The 23,096-nt window shown below is 46.3% G+C and overlaps 1 protein-coding gene across 2 annotated transcripts; it reads left to right on the top strand.

Moving 5' to 3' along the window:
- The first annotated feature begins 5,132 nt into the window (after positions 1–5,132).
- On the top strand, positions 5,133–20,793 carry TIGIT (T cell immunoreceptor with Ig and ITIM domains). 2 transcript variants are annotated; one of them, XR_005989477.1, is made up of 5 exons: positions 5,133–5,409; positions 6,391–6,720; positions 9,468–9,574; positions 18,464–18,795; positions 18,908–20,793. XR_005989477.1 is itself a non-coding variant. In XM_041767133.1 (4 exons), the coding sequence occupies exons 1-4, from the start codon at positions 5,136–5,138 to the stop codon at positions 18,698–18,700; spliced, it is 948 nt and encodes a 315-aa protein (XP_041623067.1). In that variant the 5' UTR covers positions 5,133–5,135; the 3' UTR covers positions 18,701–20,793. The 2 variants fall into 2 exon arrangements, 1 of the variants encoding a protein (XP_041623067.1); XM_041767133.1 differs by having other exon boundaries at positions 18,464–20,793.
- Positions 20,794–23,096: the final 2,303 nt, after the last annotated feature.

Genomic DNA, 23,096 nt, shown 5'->3' with positions numbered 1-23,096 from the left:
CTTTCTCTCTCTCTCTCTCTCTCTCTCTCTCTCTCTCTCTCTCTCTCTCTCTTTTTTGCTGCTATTGTGAATGAGGGTTCTCTTCCAAATATCTTCTAACTGGTTGATGATATATAGGAAGACTATTTGTTTATTTATATTAATTTTATACCTTGCTGATTTAACATTGATAACTAGAGATAGTTTTTATACCTTTATTTCTAATTCTTATGCCTCTAACTGCTCCTCTTATCTAATCAAATTGGCTAATCCTCCTGATAAGTGATTAATTGCAGCAATAGTGAGTACCTGGTCTTATTCCTGATTTTAGTGGGAATACCTCTAGTGTGTTCCCATCAAAAAAGATGTTGGCGGGATCCCTGGGTGGCGCAGCGGTTTGGCGCCTGCCTTTGGCCCAGGGCCTGATCCTGGAGACCCGGGATCGAATCCCACGTCGGGCTCCCGGTGCATGGAGCCTGCTTCTCCCTCTGCCTGTGTCTCTGCCTGTCTCTCTCTCTCTCTCTGTGACTATCATAAATAAATAAAAAAAATTAAAAAAAAAAAAAACAAACAAAAAAGATGTTGGCTTTGGGGCTGGTGTGTGTGTGTGTATGTGTGTGTGTGTGTGTGTGTGAGTGTGAGTGTAATTATATTAAGAAAAAAACTGATTTTTATTTTGCTGAGTGGTATTTTTTTAAATCAGCCATGGGATTGAATTTTCTTTTCAGCATCAAAGAAAATGACCATTTGCTTTTTCTATGTAGATATAGTACTTAATGCGAATGAATTTTTTGGCATTGAATCATCTTTAAGATTGAGGAATAGATTGTACCTGGTGCTTATGTATTTTGCGTAACATGCTCTTGGCATTTGTGTGACAATTTTTATTTAGAATTTTTCCTTCAAGGGGATCCCTGGGTTGCTCAGCGGTTTAGTGCTGCCTTCAGCCCAGGGCATGATCCTGGAGACCTGGGATCCAGTCCCATGTTGGGCTACCTGCATGGAGCCTGCTTCTCCCTCTGCCTGTCTCTCTGCCTCTCTCTCTTTCTCTCTCTCTCTCTCTCTCTCGCTCTCTCGCTCTGTGTGTGTGTGTGTGTCTCATGAGTAAATAAATAAATAAAATCTTTAAAAAAAGAACTTTTCCTTCCACATTTATAAGAGATTAGGATCTGATTTTCTTTTACCATGTGCAATCTTAATCATTTTTATATCAGTTTGAAATTCACTTCATAAAATTAATTTGGAAGTTTTCTTTTGTGTTATTTGTCTGTATATTTTAAGTAACATTGAAATGATCTGCTCTCTAAAGGCTTGTTATAGTCTCTCTGTGAAATCATCTAGGTGTGGCATTCTTTTCAGTCGGGGAGGAAGAGCTCTTAATGGTGAGAAGCTTCTTGGAATGATAAGTTCTTTGTACTGCAATTCCCCATCCTAGTTGTCTGGGATGCTGAGGGCTCTGGGTAGCAGGAAGTAGGAAGTAAGGTCCCAGGGATAGAAGATACCTTTCTCAAGGCAGATGGAGCCTGGGGATGGATGGATAGTATAATCACCTCTAGGATAGAGAAAAGAGGGGAGTGGTGTTGGGGGGCGGGCTGTGAGTAGATGCCAGAGAGGCCCAAACTTAGGAAAGATCAGCTGCTTCTTCCCAGACTTCTCTTCTGACTCTGCATTCCAACCTCTCCTGGGGGGTCTCTGTCCTATTTTCACAGCTGAGAAGGCAAAGGAAATTTCCCATGGTCCACTGAACCCCTTGACAGCCTCCGTGGGGGAGGTCCTCCGAGTCACCTCACCTGATGGAGCTTAGAACAACAGTCAGCAATCCTACCCCCCAAATCTCCTCATTTGCATTTGTCCTGAGCCAGTTTCAGCCAACAAGCCCTGCAGTTCACAGACATCCAAAATCCTGAGGTTATACACATTCCTTTCCTGTTGAATCTTTTATTTTCTGAGGCAGGTCTCTCCACAAGGGCTTTGGAACAACCATAGCTCTGCTATGAGGTGGGTTTTGCTATGGCAAATGGTGGATGGGGGCAGACTCTTCCAGGTGCCCCCTCCTTTCCCCTACTTCCTGTCTCCCTGCTCCCTCAGCCCTCTGTGGACCTGTAGGAGTCAGGGGTCTCCTTGCCCCCGCCCCAACAGCCAGCAGGAAGTGCTGGTCTGTGAGGTAGAGAGTGGGAGCCCTTGGCCAAAACGTCACCTCTCTGGCAGCTGCAGGATGTTGTGCTTGATTAGAGGCAGGGAGGGGGAGGGAGAGGAAGCTGTGATATCCCTGAAGCTCCTCACCACTTCTGAGCCAGAGGGAAGACTTCTGAGAGAGGCTGAAGCTCAAAGGCACTGCCGGGAGATTCTTCTGTGCCTCAGGTCATGCTTCCTGTTGTGGGTCTTGTGGAAAGTGGGACCACTCCCCCGGCACCCAGTGCTGTGACCCTGCCAGGCTGCAGGCTTCTGGCTGGAGCAGGGGACCCTACAGTGGGCTTGCAGGGTGAGAGGAAGGCTGGGCCATGAGAGGACTTGGGGCATCTGGGGCGTGCTCTATGTTCCAGGCCAGCACTTCTTTCCCCTTTAGATGCAAATGGAATCCCTTCCCCAGCACCCGTCTGCATCAGAGCTGGCCAAGCTTGTCCAGCCCACAACTGCAAAAGTCGGGGGGAAAACTAGTGGTTCCTTTTAGACTCTGCAAAAGAGATGTGAGTTAGCACCTAACTGACCACAGAGGTTCATACTGTGCTACAGAAACCGACGACTGTCTTCAAGGCTCAGGGTGGCCCTAGGAGCTTGGCCCAGACCTGCTCCTCACCCCTGGCCTGCTCAGCTCTGTTTGGGGCCTGCTCAGGGAGTGGCCATACCAGCTGGGCTTCCAGATGGAGCCCCAGGAAGGAGGCTCCTCGATGGACTTTGGGAAGGTTCCCTGGACAGACTCGTCGGTCATTCACAATCCTCCAAGGCCTTCTCAGGGGCTGTTTGGTCCAGTGGCCACTTCTCTGCAGGCATATTTTGTTCTCATATTCGTGTATCATTTGCATATGACTGGATAAAGAAGGTAGCTAGAACCTTGGCCTTGGAATCCAGGGACCAGGGCTTTATTCCTCCCAAATGCATGACGTAGAAGAGGGATAGTCTCCTCCTATTTTCCTTTTACTTCTTTAAGATTTTATTTATTTATTCATGAGAGACACAGAGGGAGAGGCAGAGACAAAGGCAGAAGGAGAAGCAGGCTCCCCACAGGGAGCCAGACACGGAACTGGATTCCAGGACCCCGGGATTGCAACCTGAACCAAAGGCAGACGCTCAACCACTGAGCCACCCAGGCGCCCCATACTTCTTGAATTAATATTATTATCAATATGATTACTGATGTATGGAACCCTTCCTGTGTTCCAGGTGCTGTGCTTAACAGCTTACCAAACAAATTAGTTCCCTGAATCCTCATCAGCCTACAAGGCAGTGGGGAGGGGGGTGTAGGGGGCACTATGGTTCTTGTTTACAGAGGAGGAAACTGAGGCTTATGGAGATTGAGCAATTTTCCATAGATCACCAAACCAAATTGAATCTGGCCCTACTTATCTTTTTCACCATAGTCTATTAATCATCACCCTCAAATAGCTCTGGAGAGCGTCACTGGTCAAAATGGACTTGACCGTGTTCCTTTCCAGACTGCTTAGAAACAGAGACATTCTTTAACCATTTTTTTTTAAACTTAGTCTAAGTTTCTTGGGATTTCTCATTTTATAAGACAGGTCCTACCTCTGGCTTTCACCCACCTATACAAACCATGGAAACATAGACTGTAAATTTTTCATAGCCCAAACCCCCATGTCCTCCTCTTTGTGCTGTTTCTACTAGCTGCTCTCAGCTCTCCTAGCCCTGGCTCCTCTACCTGGACAGCTGGTTTTGGAAACACTCTGCCAGTCCTACTGTGCACCCTCCCTGGGACACACAGAGGTATTGCAACTTCTTTGGCTACAGTCCCTGGGACCACTGAAAGGAGGTGGAGGAGGTGTCTCTTGACCTGAGCCTCAAAGGGCAGGTTGAATTAGGGCAGAGTGAGGTTGATGACATGTATGTTTTCTAAGAGGCTGGAGGTGGGCTGTAGGGGGTGCATGGGTCATGGTTTCCAGCTGGGAATGGGTGGAACCCAGGGAGGAGAGGAGACTGATTGGAGATGGAGCACCCTGCAGGGAGAAGGGGAGGGTGGAGGCCAGGAGCCTGGACGGTGTGGAATGCTCCAGGTGCTTTCCTGGAAGGAAGCAGAAGATGTTCCCCTGGGGTAGGAGCAGTTTTTCAGGACATACACCAGGAAACATGCCCAAGGTAGAGGGCAGCCCTAGAGGCGGGTCAGTGGAGACCCTCCACCTGCTTTCCCCAGAATGTAGCTTCACCAGAGAGCAAGCTCTGACTGCCTGAAGGCAGGGTCTATGATCATTCACCCTTGTATCCCCAGAGCCTGGTGCTGAGTCTGTTGCTTCATAGGCCTTCGGGACTTTCAAATAGATGCAGGAACAGACAGAGGGAGGGAAGGAAGAGGGATGGGTCAACAGTAAGACTTGATAATGAGTTGGGGACTCCAGGCAAGTGTCAACGAACCCCTTCCCAGGGTCAGGTAACTGGGGCTCACCCTTCTCTGCATTGCTGGTTTCCATGGTGGGTCAAGAGTCACAAGAACGCTCACTCCTCTGGTCTCCTCTGACTCTGCTGGATTGGAAAAACTAAGCCAGAGTTCAACAAAGTCTCAGTCCAGATAAACAAAGACGGAAGAAATCAGATTCAGGAAGAGAACCTCATTCAAAGGAAAGTTGGCCTATTGTCCAAGACTTTTTGTCCTGCCCACAACTCATCTCTGAAGTCAGCGCCTCTAGTTCACTGGCTCGGGTCCTGGTCCTGGTCTGTAAGTGTGCACGCCTCGGTTTCTCTTACGGGCACACCTTCCTTTCTTGGATGAAGCCAGGGGGAGCCCAGCGAACTCCATCAGTAACATGAATGTCAGAATCTTGGGCATCACACAGATACACAGGGCCCTCGGGTTCGGGAGACCAAGGTTGATACAAAACAAGCGCATTAAGACAGGACTTAAAAAAAACAGTAGATTGACTAATAGTAACCCAAAGACCAGTGTGCCTCTAACCACATTTTTGTTTATTTTTTAGTGTGTTTCCTTCATGGTCTTTCTTGTGGGCTTGCCCTATGCAGTTTGTGTACTTGTTGAGAGCGTTTCATATATGCCTCTGACATTGTTTTCGCTGAACTCAGTTTTTCCGAGACCCTCTCTCCTCATAGGCTCAGTTCTGGCCTCGCAGCTGCAGTCCACAGGTTTCGGCGGCAGAAGAGGCCTCGGCTGCTTCCTGTGGGCCCCCTCGCTGGGTGGAAACATGCAATGGTATCTCCTCCTGATTTGGGCCCAGGGGCTGGGGCAGGCTCCCCTCTCTACCTCAGGTAAGGCCTAAAAAGCCAGCTTGGATCTGGAGGAAGAGGAAGAGGAAGAGGAAAGGGAGGTTGGGAGCAGAGGGGAAGCGAGGGGAGGAAACACATGGTTGTCAGGGTCCTTCCTGTGTCCTGTAGGGTGAGAAAAGGCAGCGTCGGGGAAGGAGGTCTGGTTCTGTTTTGGGTGGTGGATGAAGGCCTTGGGTTGGGGTGCCTGACTGGCCAACCCAAGAAAGGAAGCTGAGGGAAAGAAAGGGACAAGGGGGAGGAAGGATCCGTTCGTTTGTAGGAGTTTGCTTCTGCTCCATCATTCTGTGTCCTGTCCTTGAGGAGACTTTTAGAAGGGCACTGTTTTCTGGGGATCAATAATGTCTTCTTCATGGATTCCAGAGATTCGTTATAGATTGAATTTTTATATCTGTTTCCTTCGGTATTGAAAATCATAGACAAATGTTTCCGAGATATCTGACACAGATACCGAGAAACTATAGTATAATTTCATTTTTATCTTGTTTTTTGAACCATTTGAGGGTGGAGCTAACCCCAAGGTGCTGGGGGTGGTCAGTGCTGAGGAGGGCGCTTTGGTCTGGGAGAGAGTTTCTCTCCAGTCCTCCTTTCCTTTGGAGTTTGTGGCTTTCCTGAAGGTTTTTTCCAGGCACCCCAAATGGCAGTCAGCCAAACAGCCAGGTTTTCTTTCAAAGGACAATGTGCCCAGCACAGAACTGGCTGGTTTATATTCTAGGTAGGGACACAGAGTAAGTATGGAAATAATCAATGGGCTCGTCATGGAGCTAGATTACAGCAGGATATCCTGAGTGGGTGAGGTGCCCCATTATGTAGCAGTTAGAGTCCACATGGGGAGTGACAGGATAGACAGGAAAGTCTGTCATCCCTGAAACCAATTCGAGCCTTAAAGCCCTTTGGGATTTCTATGGGAAGATTCAAGGAGAGCTGTTGACCTGGGACTCATGCTCGCTTTCTCCTCTTCCCTAGGAGCTGTGTCAGGCAGGATAATGACAACGGGGAACATTTCTGCTAAGGAAGGTGGCTCTGTCACCTTGCAATGTCACCTCTCCTCCACCACTGCCAACGTGACTCAGGTCAACTGGGAGAAGCAGGACCAACTTCTGGCCGTTCATCACACTGACTTGGGGTGGCACATCTATCCGGCCTTCAGAGAGCGAGTGGCCCCAGGCCCCAACCTGGGCCTCACCCTGCAGTCGCTGACCGAGAATGACACGGGGGAGTACCTCTGTACCTATCACACCTACCCTGATGGGATTTACAGAGGGACGTTCTTTCTGGAGGTCCTGCAAAGCTCAGGTATGCCCTCTGGAGCAGGGTGGCTGATGACCTTCATGCTCCAGGATAGAAAATGTGTTTCTGCCAAACAGTGTGCAAGAGCAGAGTTTCTCAACCTCGGTTCACATTCAAATCACTGGGGAGCGTCAGTGGTACTGATGCTGGAGCCCCATTGCCGACCTGCCTAATCAGAACCTCCGGGGGCAAGGTTGGGATGTCATAGGCCCTAAAAGCCTGGTGGTTCAAGTGCACAGCCAGAATTGAGAACCACTGTTTTGGGTAAGAGGTGCATCGTATGTGTGTTGGTTAGGAAGAATAGTCTTTGGGGTCATTTGGGAAGGTCATTCTTGCTTATTAGTTTAGCTTCAATCATGCAAATTAAAATTAGCATCGAAGTTTGATAAAGGATTTAGACACAGTGTGCGCTAAATGCCCAAGTACAGTAATTTACATCTGTATGGTACTTCACACTTTCCAGAATGCGCTCACATTCATTATCCACCCAAACACCTAAACCAGATCTCTGGAAAGTGGGAAGAGATTACTGACCTGAGAGACAGTAGAGCAGAGTGCTCATGAGGTCAGACTCGGACACCTGACAGCTTGGGTCCAAAGCCTGGTCAATGGCAGCTGACTTCAGACAAGATTACTTAGCTTCTCCGTGCCTCAGTTTTCTCATCTGTGAAATGGAAATAAATGTAACCTTATGAGGTGCTACCAGGGGCTTGAGCACGGTAAGCGCCAAGCGTTAGCTCTGAGTGCCGGCCACTCACATGGGACTGCCTGATGGAGGTAGGGCCTGAGCTTTACCGTTGCTCAGGGCAGCAGAGCTTGTTTTAACACAGAGCCTCTGGTTTCACTAAACTACACCCTCAGAACTTTTTTTTTTTTTTTAAGATTTTATTTATTCATGAGAGACACAGAGAAAGAGAGAAGCAGAGACCCAGGCAGAGGGAGAAGCAGGCTCCATGCAGGGAGCCCAATATGGGACTCGATCCCTGGTCTCCAGGATCATGCCCTGGGCTGAAGGCGGCGCTAAACTGCTGAGCCACCGGGGGCTGCCCCACCCTCAGAACTTCTATCTGCTGCCATCTATTGTGTTAGAGATTAAATTTTATGACTGAGAAGATGAAAGGCCACTTTAAAGTTTCCTTTCAAATGCTGCTCCTTGGCTGGCTCTGACATAGGTCAACACAGCAGGTGGGTGAGAGCCTGCGCCCTTTCTGCCCCGGGAGCTGTGTTCCCCATGACCACTTGGCTCCTCACCTGCCCCCTTCCCCACCTGCGGGGCAAGGAACTCATCTGGGGAGCTCAGGCTCTCTCACCCTCGCACCCTTGGGTACAGTGAGCGCTGCCTTGCCCTAAGTGACTGCATCCCTTAGCCGCCTTTCCCACACTGTAAACCCTTAGTTAGAGGGGATAGCCTCCGCTAGGCCATTCTTTCAAGACTTCCCTGGACACCTGAGATCTTCCAGAACTTCTGGAAAGGAGGGGTGGGGCGGTGGGGGGGGGGGGGACTAAGCAGCCTGGAAAGTCCTCCACCGACAGTATAGCTCACATCTTGGCAGTTGTCCTGTTCCTTTCACACTCCCCTTGGGTCAGCTCTCCCTCTTCTTTTTTTCTTTCTTTCTTTCTTTTTTTAATTCATGAGAGACACAAGAGAGAGGCAGAGACACAGGCAGAGGGAGAAGCAGGCTCCATGCAGGGAGCGCTATGCGGGACTCGATCCCAGGACCCCGGGAGCATGGCCTGAGCCAAAGGCAGATGCTTAACCCCTGAGCCACCCAGGCGTCCCCCTCTTCTCTTCAAAACCCTCTTTCTGCTTCTCCTCCTTACATTTTACATCTTAATAGAATTTCATTTGTTCACGCTTTAATTCATGTCGCAAATATTCACTAAGCACCTGCTACGTGCCAGGTGCTGAGAAGAAGTGAAGAATAAAGCTCTAGATCTTTATTCTCTTTAGGATCTCACAGCAGGAATAATGTTACTGGCTTAAGGTGAAAGATTATATGCTTTTTGCTCTCTTTTTTTGGTATTTTAATATTAACGTTATTTTAATTATTAATTAAACTTTTTTTTACTAGTATGGTTATAAATGTGAAATTCAATAAAGAGCAAACATGCACTTTCTGTTTTTTTTTTAAATCCTGGATTTTATTGTTTGTTTCATTTCATGATTTTTTTTTTTTATTTTTTTTTTATTTTTTTTTATTTTTTTTTATTTTTTTTATTTTTTATTTTTTTTTTTTTTTCATTTCATGATTATTACAGAAAGTGAATTTTATCGATTAGAGGAAGGGGATGTTAACAGTGGTCAGCTCTGGCGTCAAAGTGGAGCAGCGTTGCGCCACTGCTCGGGAGATCCACTGTTGATGTCACGACAGGCCAGCCGATGCTCTGCTGTCCGAAGAGCTGGGCTTTCTCGAACCCCTGTCCTGGGGTTCGAGAAAGGTCTGGCCAGCCCCCACCTCAGTGCCCCGACACAGGGGCTTCACTGTGTGGTGGGTGCCTTTTTTTTTAATTAAAAAAATTTTTTTTTTTATGATAGTCTCAGAGAGAGAGAGAGAGAGAGAGAGGCAGAGACACAGGCAGAGGGAGAAGCAGGCTCCATGCACCGGGAGCCCGACGTGGGGTTCAATCCCGGGTCTCCAGGATCGCGCCCTGGGCCAAAGGCAGGCACCAAACCGCTGCGCCAGCCAGGGATCCCGGTGGGTGCCTTTTACTCCGGTTTTGACCCTGTCCTCTTTACCTTGTCATCCCTCCAGTGGCTGAGCGCAGCGCTGCGTTCCAGATCCCACTGCTGGGAGCCATGGCCTCAGTGCTGGCCGTCATCTGTGTGGCAGTCATCCTGGGGGGCCTCTGGACCAGAAAGGTAATGATTCTGGCTGCACGTCTCGGTCATGGGCACCCTACCCCTGTCCTTCCAAGTCCCCTTCTGCCCAGAGAAAGATCTAGATGTAAACTCTCCCACTGCTCTTCATGCTTTTCTATGGTCCTTGCTCTGCCTCTCAGGGAAGCTGTTTCCATTCTTCTTCTGTCTCCTTTCCCCCCTTCTGTCTGGGGACCCCAGAAAGCCTGGGGTATGCTTCCCATCTTGCTGTCACCTAACAGTTCCTAGTTCCTGCCTGTCCCTAAAGCCACTCCCTTGAGAGTTTGATTGATCTCTTGTGAGTTGGATGCATCTTGGGCATCTAGAGAGTCTTGTATGTTAGCTTTTTAAATTTTTAACGACCTTTCCAGATTCTTGGGCTACCTAGCACTTCCGTAGGATGAGAAATAAGCACTCCCCAGATTTAGGAGTGAAAGGTCCATGGCAGGATCAGCAGACTGCAAATCCTCTGTGACTCCAGCTTAAGAGGGCGACTCAGCTGAAAGAGCCCGGGATGGGGAAGCGGATGATGTAGTTTCTAATGTCAGCACCGAGTGTGACTACAGAGAAGCTGCTGAATCTCCTGAGCCTCCATTTCCTCGTATAGAAAGTGGGGACGATGGTGACCCTGTTTGCTTTCTGTCACAGGGTTGTGGTGAACAGGTGGCACGTTGTCACGTGCTTGTATTGTAACCGTAGCTACTGATGAATGAAGGGATTTCCACCGCTTGTTTTGTCTGCCCTTTTGGGTTTTTGAAGACTTCCCAGGTCACCCTCATTCTAGTCACCAAACATTTTGGGGAAGGCAAGAATGGGATTGCCAACATCATTTTCCGCCTCATCCAGACCCCCCTCCCTAGTTCCTGATTCACTTCTCCCCAACCTGGGTTCCACTCAGTTAACAACCTAACTCTTCATCCCGGACATTTTTTTTTCCTCTGGAATGTGTACTTGCTGCTGTTGGTACTGATATAAGTGGATTTATAGCCACCACCTTATTTTCTTCATATTTGTTTTGCCTGTTTTTTTTCCCTGGTCTTTCTTGCTGTCTTTTATGACAAAAAAAGACCTATTTGGTAATGAGGCATTTTTTGCTATTCTTTTAGTGGTTACACACTGGAGTTTGCAAAATATACCCTTGACTTATTAAGGTCTAGTATAAATGAGTGCTTTTATCATTTCTTGGATTATGCAAGAATCTTGGGAAATGTTAATAGTTAATATTATAGTTATTAGTTAATATAAAGTTAATATTCACTTAGACTTACCTTTTCTGTTGCTCTTCACTTCCTGCATTTCCTATCTTGTAACTAGGACCATTTTCCTTCTGTCTGAAGAATATTATTTAGTATTTCCTTTTGTGCTGGTGATGAGTCATCCTGGGTTTTGTTTGTCTGAAAATATATTTTTCCTTAATTTAAAAGTGATGTATCTGTTTTGCTGGTCTACGTTTCTGTGTTTCAGCACATGGAGAACATTTTTCCATGGGCTCTGGCTTCCTATATTTCTGTTGAGAAATTATGTGAATCTTATTTTTGCTCCTTTGCAGACATGGCTTTTTCTTCTGCTTCTTTTAAATTTTTCTTTCTCTTTGATTTTCAGCAACTGTACGGTGATATAATTAGATGTAGAAGGGACCATGTAGGGCTTTTAAGGTGGGTAGGTTAAGGACAGTTTAAAACAGACATTTACAAAGGATTGGGCATTAAGGAGGATGTAGCAGCATGTTGGTGTCACCCTTGGTCTTTACAGGAAAGGAGAGGATGATTACCAGAACCTGGATAGAGAGAGATTTGTGGACGGGACCACCTTGAGAAGTTCTGTAGTCCCGAGGGAAGGTTATAGCCAGCCCAAGGCCACCCTTGGCACGAAGAATGCCAGGTGACTATATACCCTCACCTCACTCTCCTTCCCTGCATTCCCCTACTGCATTGGCTGAACCCAACTCAAGCCTGACAGCAAGGGAGCCCACTGATGCAACACCTCTAGTTCAGTCTCCTTAGGGAACAATCAGGATGGAAGGAAACAGAAGGCTGGTTGGAGGATGGAGTTGAGGGGTGAACAGAGGATATTCAACCCAGTGTCGCTCAAAGACCTGGAAACTGGGCAAGAGGTCTTGACTTTCTAGGGGGTGCTGGCCTCGGCCTTCTCTCATGTATTCTTGATCTCTTGATTACATATATAAGTAACGCCCCTTGTTGGCTGTTCATCTCTATCTCTCTTAGGAATGCTGCTTTATTAACCATTTTAATATCCCCGTGGGTCAGGCTTCCCTGGCTGCCATTGCAGTAATTGCATCCACTTTGTTTCTTAAGCTGCCACTGCCCCTATATTATTTGGGGGTCTTCTCATTCGCGTTGATCCAGTTCTATGAAAGCACTGAGCCCCAGCATAGAGACGAGAGATACCACGAAGCCTCCTAGTGATGCCCGTTGCTCTCTTCCCTAGCGCATTCCTTCCCACCTTTGGGAAAGACACTCCTATCACCAGGAAATTCCAAGAGTGTCCTCTGGCTCCTCCCTAGAAACATAATCAGCTATTGGATTTTCAAAATTACGTAGTACAGGGAAGGGCCAAGTTTCTCTGTAAAGGGCCAGGTAGTAAATCTTTTAGGCTTTGTGGGCTATTTGGTCTCTGTTGCAACAATTCAATGCTGCTGCTGTAGCATGAAGCACCACAGACAATATGCAAATGGATGAGTATGGCTGTGTTCCAACAAACTTTTATTTATAAACACTGAAATTTGAATTTCATATAATTTTCATGTGTCATGAAATATTATTCTTCTTTTGAATTTGTTTTCAACCACTTAAAAATATAAAAATCATTTTTAGCTCCCGGGCAGTACAAAAATCTGTGGTGGGCCAGATTTGAGCCATGGGCCTTAGTTTGCCAATCCCTGATTTAGTAGGTTATATTGGGGAAAACTCTGTTTTTTTCCTCTTCTCTACTCTTAACACTGAACAGAACACTTCTAAACACCAGATGGGTGGGTTTATTCCCACACTGACCAATTCTTCTACACCATCTGGGTGTCCTACAATCAATTCAGTTCTGACACTATCTACTTGGAATTAACATGAGAACCCACAAATTAAGGACTCAGTCCTACAAGACTGCCCTCACTTCAGACACCAACTGCAAGTCCCAGATTGTCACCTGTACTTCTGACTGACCGGCTATAAATTGAAGTTCCTACAACCCCCTTCTTGGATTTGATAAGTTGCTGACAGCTCACAGAACTCAGAGGAACACTTACATTTACTGGTTTATTATATAATAAAGAATATGATAAGGGATACAGATGAATAGCCAGATGAAGGAGGTACACAAGACGAAGAGAAAGGTCTCAAGCACAGGAGCTTCTGTCCCTGGAGAGTTGGGGTGTGCTACCCTCCTGGCATGTGGATGTTGTCAGCAAACTGGAAGCCTTTTGAACCCCACACTTAGGAGATTTTTATGGAGACTTCATCGCAGAAGCATGATTGATTACAAACTCATTTTCCAGCCTCTCTCCTCTCTCTGGAGTGTGAGAGTCGAGTGAGGCTGACAGTTCTAAGTTTCTAATCATGGCTTGGTCTTTCTGGTCACCAGCCTCCATCCAGGAGCCCAGCCAACATTGCCTCACTGGAACAAAAAGACACTCCTATCACCAGGAAATTCCAAGAGATTTAGGAGTCCTGTGTGAGACATTCCTATCACCCAGGAGATCATAAGGGTTTAAGGAGCACTGTGTCAGGAGCCAGGATTAAAGACCAAACATTAGTAGAAACTGAGGGTAGGGACCAAAATATATATGTTCCTTATGATTTTGCATATATCCATTATAGCACCCCCACCTCTTTGAGCATTTTGGTTTTCTCTTCCATGATTTGCCAAAGCAGTCTTAGCATCTCTCTTGACAGTAGTATATTAGCCTTATCTTCTGGGACCCTTGTGAGGGTGTTACATCTTCAGTCATGAGATAAGTCTCAATATTGACAAGTTACACCTCGCCCAGTCTCATAATCTACTTGCCCAGCCCAGACCATCACTCTCAGGATTCACTCCCAGACATGTTCTCCCATTGTTGCCAGTACACGTTACCCATGTCCTAAAGGACATACCTAAAGGTAAAGCCTCTCTCTTCCCTCAGGATTCCCGACATTCTCTCAGCTAGTCCAGGCTGTAGTCTTGCCCTAAATATGGGGCTGATGGCCCATACAAGAGGTGGAGACAGGTCCTAATAGGGCCTTACCTTCCATGAAGGGGATGTGGGCCATTTTGGCAACTCCAGATGATATGAGAGAAGCAGGTGGCTTTCAAATGCATCTACCCAGGGATCCTCCTCCTGAGTCATAGAGATCTCTTCTTTTCTAGACATAGGAGGCTTGCCCAAGCTTAGAATCCAGCTCTGCTTAGAAGTTCTATCTCTCTTACAGGTAGGTCCTGCACCTGGTCTTTAGTGCTGGAGATGGATGTTTCCTGAAACATCCAAGTTTCACCTGAAGCTGCCAGGTGCTTCTTGCTTCCAGGTGCTGATAGATCTGAGCCTATCCTGATCTGTCCTCAGTGCATCTGGGGGAATTAAGTAAAAGCTACTCAGTCCCACAGTTCTTCTTCTTCTTTTTTTCTCAGAGATTTTATTTACTTATTCATGAGAAGGCACAAGGAGAGAGGCAGAGACAGAGGCAGAGGGAGAAGTAGGCTCCATGCATGGAGCCCGACGTGGGACTTGGTCCCGGGACTCCAGGATCATGACCTGGGCAGAAGGCGGGTGCTCAACCCCTGAGCCACCCAGGTGTCTCAAGTTCCACAGTTCTAATACTGTTTTCCCATATATCTCAGATATTAGAGATGTGACACCAGCTGAGAATCCCCTTCCATCTGTGTCCCATCCCATTAACCCCTTCCATCTGTGTCCCATCCCAGTTCACAACTGATAGTGGGGTTTATATTCCCATCCACCTTGGCGGGGTGGGGGGGGAATTCTCCTCCACAATCCCATCCTGTGTCTGCTTCTGCTTCTAGGGTCACTTCCGGGAGCAGTTATTTATTTATTTATTTATTTATTCATTCATTCATTCATTTATTTATTTGTTGGAGTTCAATTTGCCAACATATAGCATATCACCTAGTGCTCATCCCGTCAAGTGGGAGCACCGTTTTAAGTCAGAAATAGAGCCTAACATGCGAATTCTGGTGACAGTGATTTATTGGGATGGACTCTCAGGTAAAGGGTAGTGAGGGAATCAGGATAAGGCTGAGGGAAGAAAGCTCTGCTTGATGTGGTCTCAGCAGGAGACTTGGTTGCAGTAAGATTTTATGCAGAGTTGGTTGTACCTTGAGGCAGGGAGCTGGCTTTTTGAACACTCACCTCGGTCATCACTGCCCATTGGCTACTCACCAGAGAGGGCCCAAAAGCCATTCTCCAGAGAAGGGGCAGCTGTGAGCCACCGGTAGCCCATAGTCCCAGTGTCTGGGGAGTGGGAGCACTGGTTAGGTAGGGAGGATCTGAGCGGGGTACCAACAGCCTTCCCTACAGAAGGGAAGCATTATTTAGGAGCATAGACTTTGGAATCAGACAGACCTAGTTTTGGATCCTGGCTCTACCGCTTGAGTTGCTGTGGTAGTATCTGTAAAATGGGAATAATTATGACTTGTAGGGTCATGGGAAAACTTGAGTCAAATAATTCATGTAAGGCACTTGGTATTTTTCCTGGCATGTAGTAATAAGTATTGGTGATTAGGTTCTTGTAATTATTATAAATTTATTTACCGTAGCATTTCATAATACTTGGTACTCAAAAATATGGATCTCGCATGGATTGATTATGACTGAATGGATGGATATTATTTGCGAAGCAGCTATTGAAAAAAAAAATTTCCCCTACGGGACCTTCTGAGAAAGGAGGGATGGGTGTGTCCAGCTCCATAACAATGACTGCCAACTGTCCGTCCTCCTCACATTCTCCTAGGGGCAATGTTTGTCCTCCTAGGACCCAGCTGCAATCTCTGTAGCTCCCTTTGGTCCTTTAGGACATCAGACCCAGGCTTGTTTTTTATACTGACAATTACAGAGTCCCCTAGGCAGGGTGAAATGAAAACTGGACAGTTGACAGACCCATTTCAGGCATGTTTACATTTCTCAGAAGACTTTGGAAACCAAAATGGTCTTAAGATTCCAGGGCAAGAGTGGCTAATCTAAGAATGGAAATGAGAACACACCAGCATCAGAGGTCACAATCAGTTCTTTGAGAAAGAATTGGGTATTTATATTTTTTGAATGGACTGGGTTGCATCAAGGAATGTAGTACACTTTGAAGTCCAGCATCGGCACGATCCATGATGACCATGCTTTTTCTTCATACCTGTGGTTAGGGTGCAGCCATTGCTATTGAAAAGGAATGAATGACACAGTGAGTGGAGAGAGACCACCTGGCTCCTATGTGTGCTTTTGAGATGATGGCCTCTCTCTAGGCCAGGTTCCTCAAGGTCTGCTGTGTGGCGCCAGCCCTAATTTTTGATTTTTATTCATGATGTACATCTATGCAGCCCACTCAACCTACCTGTTCGCTTTTATTTGTGCACTGCTGAGCTTGGCTCTAGCCCATGATGCTGCTGCTTCCTATCCCAGGAAGCAATGAAGGTGGGAAGAATGAGATTTGGTCTGTGTTTGCTGTTATTTTCTAAGCCTGTGTGTGGCTTTTTGGGATTTTGTTATCCAGACCTATGGTGGGGATGAGGACATGTTTAGAACAGTTTCCAGTAAGACCAAGAGGGTGTTACCTTTACATTGGGATGTTATCAGGTATTTCTTCTACCATTCTGCTTGTGCCTATTGGTCTTTGATTTCCTTGGCTTAGGACAACCTTCCCCTGTGATGCTCTTCTATGGGGTAATGGCTGATTTCACACCCTTTATTTTCCCAAACAGATTTTGCTGTCTATTCTATTTTCCCAAAAGAGCAATCATAGTTATCTGACCACGAGTCCCTGCTTGGGACTTTGAGGTACGGTGCTGAGGAAGAATGCTTGCATGTGCATATGTGTGTGTGCACACATGTGTGAGTACACACACATTTCAGTCCTAAGACATATATTGAATGTCTGTATGGGCTATGAGGTTGCAAAGGGGAGTAGAGTAGAGATCCTTCCCTCAGGAGGCTCACAGTTTGGGGCTGAAGAGGTGAGAGGAGTAATAATAAGTTCAGGATAGCATTGAATGTTGTAACAGAGAACATCCAGGAACATATTCTAGCATCCAGGGAGAATGTCACTCCCCCAGAAAGGTCAAAGAAGGCTTCTTGGACAATGTGCTATAGAGCTGAGTTGGGAGGAAAGAGGAGACAACTTTTTGGGGAACTATGAGAAATGGACAGTGGCAGTAGCATATATAAAATTGGGGAGGTCGGAAACAGTGTATGGCATTCAAGAAGCTATCAGATGAGAAACAGTCTGGCCGAGGAGACAGAGCATGGCCTGGCCCCAACTCAGAACTTGGTCCAGGACAAGTTGCTTCACCTATTTGTTGCCTCTTTACTTATTCAAAAGTAGAAACTTCAATAAGATTGTTGCTGAGATTACATATGCTGTGAGCCAGTGCATACTCATAGCAGCTTCTCAAAAAATGGCATCTCTCTGGCACCCAGGCCCTATACCAAAAGTTGGGGTGTTGGGTGGGGAAACACTGCCAGGAGATGTAGCTGGAAAGGTAAGTGTGACCAAATCACAAAAGGCATTTTAGGGGGCATCACATACAATCTCCTGCAGGGAATGTAATGAAGTTATGGACTGACTTGTGGGGTTTTACAAACCCCTTGACATCTACCTGTGGCTTCTATACAAGATTAAGCACCCTTTAGCAGACAAGGGGAGCCATCGAAGGGCTGTAGGCAGAAGCACGGCTTTTGCAACTCCCAGTCCTAAACTATCACTATGCTGGTGGCCATTTGAAAGTCAGACCAGAAGAAAGAGGGAGTCCAGAGGCAGGCAGGTGTAGGAGCATAGGGTGAGATAAAACACGAGGGTGGGAATAAAGAAGTGAGAAGTGATTTCAGGGTGACTTAGGAGTACAATTGGATGGGATTAGGCTGATTGGAGTTTAACATCGGGCTTCAGGTTTCTGGTCAGCTGGTGCCATGAGCCAGTAGAGAATGCAGAGACAGGAACAGTTTGTGGAGGAGGGAACATGATGGTCTCATTTGAGACATGGTGAGTCTGGGCTTGCTTGCTATGACTGCCTAGGCCTGGAGCTCAGGGCAGAAGCCTGGGTTAGTTTGGGTAGAGATCGGGAATCTTCAGAGGGCAGATGGTGCTTGTAGAGGGACGTTGGATGAAGTGACTCAGAGAGGGTGTTGAGTATGAGGTAACAGAGAGTCGAGCTCTGGGGAACCCCTTTATTTGGGGAGCCAGTGTGGGGGCAGAAGAAAAGCAGGGCCAGCTGAGGGTGAAAGTGGGAGTTCAGGAAGAGGAGAACCAAGAGAGAGTGATGCCATGGAAGCCAGGGAAGGAGAACATTTTATAAGGGAAGAAGTCAACAGCGTCAGATGCAGGAAAGAGAACAAGCGAGTTTGAGGCAGAAAGCCGCCTCACTGGCCTTACTGAGTAGTAAGTAATGGGGTGCAGGGCTCATTGCATGTGGAGCAAGTGTAGGTTCACTGGAGCGGTTAGTCCTGAAATCTAGTTGTAATGACGTTGAGCAATTAAGGGTTGGGGAATTGGTGTCGGGAAGAACACAACCTTGTTTGTGTGTGTGTGTGTGTGTGTGTGTGTAAGAAAGGAAGAGAGAGATCATCATAACTATGTACTATGCTGAGTACAGCTATGTACTATGTGCTGAGCATAGTTCAGAAGTTAAGTAACTTCTGAATAACATCCCTACATCCTCACTTACTAGTTTGTTTGTTTTTAGAAGAAATGTCACAGAGTCCATTGTGGGGAAAGTGGCCTCAGGACGATGACGTATGAACGGGAGGAACAGAGTCCCTGCATCCTGTCGTCCACTGGAAGGGCCATCCAGGTAGAGATGGTGCCCGTGGGCCTCTACACGGAGCAGAGGGCAGACGACTATGCCGAGCCACACGACTACTTCAACGTCCTGAGCTACAGGAGCCTTGGAAGCTTCAGCTTCCTGGCCGAGACTGGTTAGCTCGCAGAGGCATCTTCTGGGAGACGCATTCCTGTCCCTGCTGTGACAGGTGGTGACATAAGGGTCTGCGGTCTCCATCGCTGCTGTGCGTGCATGTGAGTGTGTGTTCAGTTGAGTGAGTGAATGTCATCCCCGTCCCCGCCCTTCCCTCCCCTTCCCTTGTGGCAGACCCACAGTGGGCAGCTTGTATCTTGGTTGTGAACGCAGAGTCAAGAAACAATGAGTCGGTTCTGAATCGGGCAGTGTGGGCAGCCCCTGTGGCTCTGAGGAACGCATTCCCCCTCGTAGCACCGGGCAGGGCTTTGGTGGTCCTGGCAAGTGGCAGTTTTGTGGTGGATGATGGTGATGACAACGACGATGATGATGGTAAGACTCATCTCATTTCTCCCAGTCATTTTCATCAGCATCCACGCATTCAAAATATTTTATTTTATTTTATTATTTTATTTTTTTTCAAAGCATTTTATGAACAAGGCCTGGCACTGGCTGCCAAGGGGAGGTTCGGACAGGACTACACCAGGCTTTCGGATCTCAGCCCCCTTAGACCGTACAGATAAGTGAGGGTAATGACATTTCCATGAAAGGTAGTGTGAAAACAGAGATATAAGACGCAGGCCTTTGGGAAGAGCCTCTGGCATAGGCTGTGGTCATCAGGCCAAGCTTGCCTGGCTGAAGTTGTTCAGGAGGATGGAGGGAACAGTGAGGCTAGTGTGGTGAGATCAGGAATTGTGTCTAGGGAGGGTGGAGAAACTGAAGCAGAGCTGCTGAAATTCCCACATGGAAGAACCAAGGGAGCTGAGAGTGCTTGGGATTTTATTCCTCGGGCAGATCCTTCAAGACTCCTTCTGTTGGGTGGGCCTGGAGTCCAGGGATGGCCTGCTCAGGGGACTCGAGGCCTTCCAGATGCCTGCCAGGGACATGCGCAGGAGTGCTGGGTCCACTATAGGAGCTGCATCCTAGCCCCCGGCCAGGACCCACCTTTTCTCTATCAATCCACCATTGAGCTTGTGAGGAAGGGATCTGTGTCCCACCAAAAGGAAAACCTGGATTTTAAAACATAAGGACACTTCCTAAGAAAAAGAAGAAAGAGGGTGATCGAGGGTTTAAAGGTGAATGCCCTCTCCCTAGCTTCTCTGAACCCTTAAATTCACCCCTTGAGCTCTTCGTGCTGGGGTTTGGGTGGCATCTAAGTGCCAGTTTCTGTTTAACTGGCATCCAGCCTCTATCCTGCCACCACTTCTCTTACAGGAGTGAGGAGGGAAGGTGGGCTTACAGGTGACAGGTTTTCTTCCACGGCCATAGGAACTGAGTGAGGATGGGAAGAAGGCTGTCTTACTGGTGGTTGAAATCAAGCTCTGCTCTGCTCCCTAAGAATTAGGCAGACTGAGAAGAAGACGATTCAACTCCCGCTCCTTGGATTTTGATTTTGATTTTGGTCACTCCTCTACCAAATACGTATGTAGTTAGGAGCAAGGAGCTGAAATCTGTCCAGAGTGCTAAATCTTTCAGAAGACAGACAGATGCACGTAAGATGCTGTGATGTGCCAGGGCAGGTCACCCCACTCTTCTTGCTGAACTCCTGCAAACTGCTTGGGAGTAGAACCCAATTCATGAGTTGGAGAGGAACTAAAATGTCATGACAAAAGGGAGTGGCAGTTTGATGGGGAGATGTCGATTGGGTCTCGGCTAGACTGAGAGTCTCAGTGTTAACGTGGTTATGGTAACAGGAAATGCCATTTGGATGGTAATAAAAATATAAAAGGACCCATAGGTGTTATAAATAGGTCAGGTTGCTAAAATGAGATTGAATTAGAAAATAAATTTTAAAATGGAATTCATTGAAGTGGATCTTCCATGGAGGACCAGAGAAGACGATCCCATAAAGCCGGGTTCCTGGACACATGGGCTGTCCAGTGGGATAGCCACTCTGCATGGGTAGTCGTCTAGTGTATGAGATGTGGTTAATCTGAATTGAGATGTACTGCGCTAGACGTGTAAAATACACGCTAGATTTTGAAGGCTTAGTGTGAATAATCAGAATATAAACTATCATGTTAGTAATTTAAAAATATTGATTACATGTTGAGAGGATGTATTTGGGATATAGTCGGTTAAATAAAATTATTAAAATTAATTTCACCTGTTTCTTTTTTACTTTCTTAATGTGGCTACTGGAAAATCTAAAATTGTGTATGTGGCTCCCATTATGTTTTTACTGGACCACGCAGCACTAGACCCTACACCCAAGCCAAGCTGGCACCAAGGAAGGGAGTCTATCTCTGACTGGTGGGCTCTCTCTTTTTCTCTAATTCAAAATGGAGTTTGAGGAGGCTTTTCCCTCCTACTATGACATTTGAAAAAAACACATAGGGAAGTATTACAGGGGAGGTGGAGGTGGGAGACTGTTAAGTGCACACAGGAAGTGATCCTACGCTCTCTTGGATCCCCTCTTGGATTTCATGGTAGGAGAAGGGGAGAAAAAATGAATTAATGAATGAGAGTTTGGGAAGGAATAAACGTATTGATTCCCAACCCTTTATTACTTCACATTCTAAGCCTCGGCATATAGAGTCTGATCTATAATCCAGAGAATTGCCCTGAGTAAATATGAGGAATTTTGATTCATGGAGTTTTGAGGTAGGTGATCTTCGTGAATAGACAGTATTTTCCTATGAATTTTCATGACTCATTCCTTCTCACCTGTGATTTGGAGGCGCTTCATCATATACTCAGGTGCATACAGTTTCCGTCAGTGCTAAGCTGGACAGACAGGGTGGCTGTGTGTGCTGTGTACGCTTGGCAGCATTCTGGTGGGCACACTATACCCACAAAGGGGAAGGGCTCAGCAGCATGGCTGTGGCTGCCAGCTGTGGGCTGTGAGTTTTATTCCATCTTCCAGTTCTTCCCAATCCTAATTCATGGCTGTAAATAGTAAACTTCCACATCCACTCCAAAGTACACCTGCCAAGAGGCCCAAAGGATTCTTATGTATGCAAGAGCCTGAGCTTTCAAGAAATCAGAATTAGGTACTTTGATGTTTGATAGAATTTTTTTTTTTTTTTTTTTTTTTTTTTTTGCAGAAAGTAGAGTCTAGGATACTACTACCCAACAGAACATTCCATGATGATAGAAATGTTTTGTATCTGTGCCATTCAATATGGCAGCCACCAGCCACATGTGACTCTTGAGCACTTGAAACGTGGTGAGTGTGACTAAGGAACTGAATTTTAAATTTCTTTTCATTTTAATTAACTTAAGTGTAAATAATGACATGGCTACTATATTAGACATCACAATTCTAGTAATTCCCTTGCGTATGGAGAAAACACAGAAGAGGTATGTTTAGAAGCCATTGGGTGGGTGTAGAGATGCTGTGCATTTGAAAGGGCTCCCACCAGGAATAACCATGGAGGTCTTCTTCTATTCTCTGTGTCCTTCGTTTTTCTTTTGCTGTGTCCTTCCTTTGATCAAAACAAAGCATGAGCCCAAAAAACAGACTGTGTATTTGTTTATTTCAGACTCTTCCCAAAAGGTATCTGAATTAGCTAAGGGATCGAGTTCAGGTAAACAGGGTCATCGTTGTCAAAAGGTTTGCAACTCATAGGTGTTATGCAGGAATAGACTCGTATCACAGGATTTGCCCTAGACTACACTTATTCTGACTTCATGTGAAGAATACTTCCTCTGGTGCTAAAAGTCTAATTGATTTTGCAGAGATCAAAAGAGAAGTAGCTAGGATGTGTTATGGACAGAGAGGATACTTGGTTAAGTGCTAAGTGCTGCTATTTAGTTTTATGACATTGGATAAGCCACTTAACCTCCTGATCCTCATTATAAATGTTTCCTCATTTGTAAAATGGTGATAATAATACCTACTTCTTAAAGTTCTTGGGAAGACGAAGAAAATGTGGTTGAGTCTTTGTAAGCTAAAAATGCAGAATTAATGTTCTCATTATTGTTCCACTGCGCTGCTGCTGATGCCACAGAGGTCCCTGAGGGGGCATCAAACCTTGTTGGGAGCTACCCAGGTGTCTGGAATTATCGAACTCTTGAAAACTGGGATGTAAGGAATGCTAAGAGTTGCAGATATATCCTTGGGGTGTACAAGTTCTCTGTATTTTAAAATTTTGTGTTTTAAGTGAGATAAACTTTTAAGAAGTCGAACATATCTTGGATATCGATGACTTTTTAAAGCAGAGTATTGTCATTGCCTTCAGTCTCTGTATTTGTGTTTACAATTAAGTTGATCCAGTCTCTGTATTTGTGTTTACAATTAAGTTGATCTCAAGACATGGAAATTTAACTCATAAATGATTCATTTGCTCTGGGGGGGGGGTGGAATAGTGGAATATTTTGCAGTTGAAAGAGTAGGAAAGTGATAAGAGAGTTGTCTCCA

Source organism: Vulpes lagopus, chromosome 1 (assembly GCF_018345385.1).
Source record: "Vulpes lagopus strain Blue_001 chromosome 1, ASM1834538v1, whole genome shotgun sequence".
In the NCBI taxonomy this organism is placed as follows: domain Eukaryota; kingdom Metazoa; phylum Chordata; class Mammalia; order Carnivora; family Canidae; genus Vulpes; species Vulpes lagopus.
This window is presented reverse-complemented; position numbering and strand designations above follow the sequence as displayed.

Bases quoted from the DNA above. Each gene is read 5' to 3' on its own strand.
- TIGIT (XM_041767133.1), top strand. From the start codon at position 5,136: ATGGTCTTTCTTGTGGGCTTGCCCTATGCAGTTTGTGTACTTGTTGAG. The intron at 5,410-6,390 runs GTAAGGCCTAAA...CCTCTTCCCTAG, and splicing joins GGCTCCCCTCTCTACCTCAG to GAGCTGTGTCAGGCAGGATA. The intron at 9,575-18,463 runs GTAATGATTCTG...GTTTGTTTTTAG, and splicing joins GGGGCCTCTGGACCAGAAAG to AAGAAATGTCACAGAGTCCA.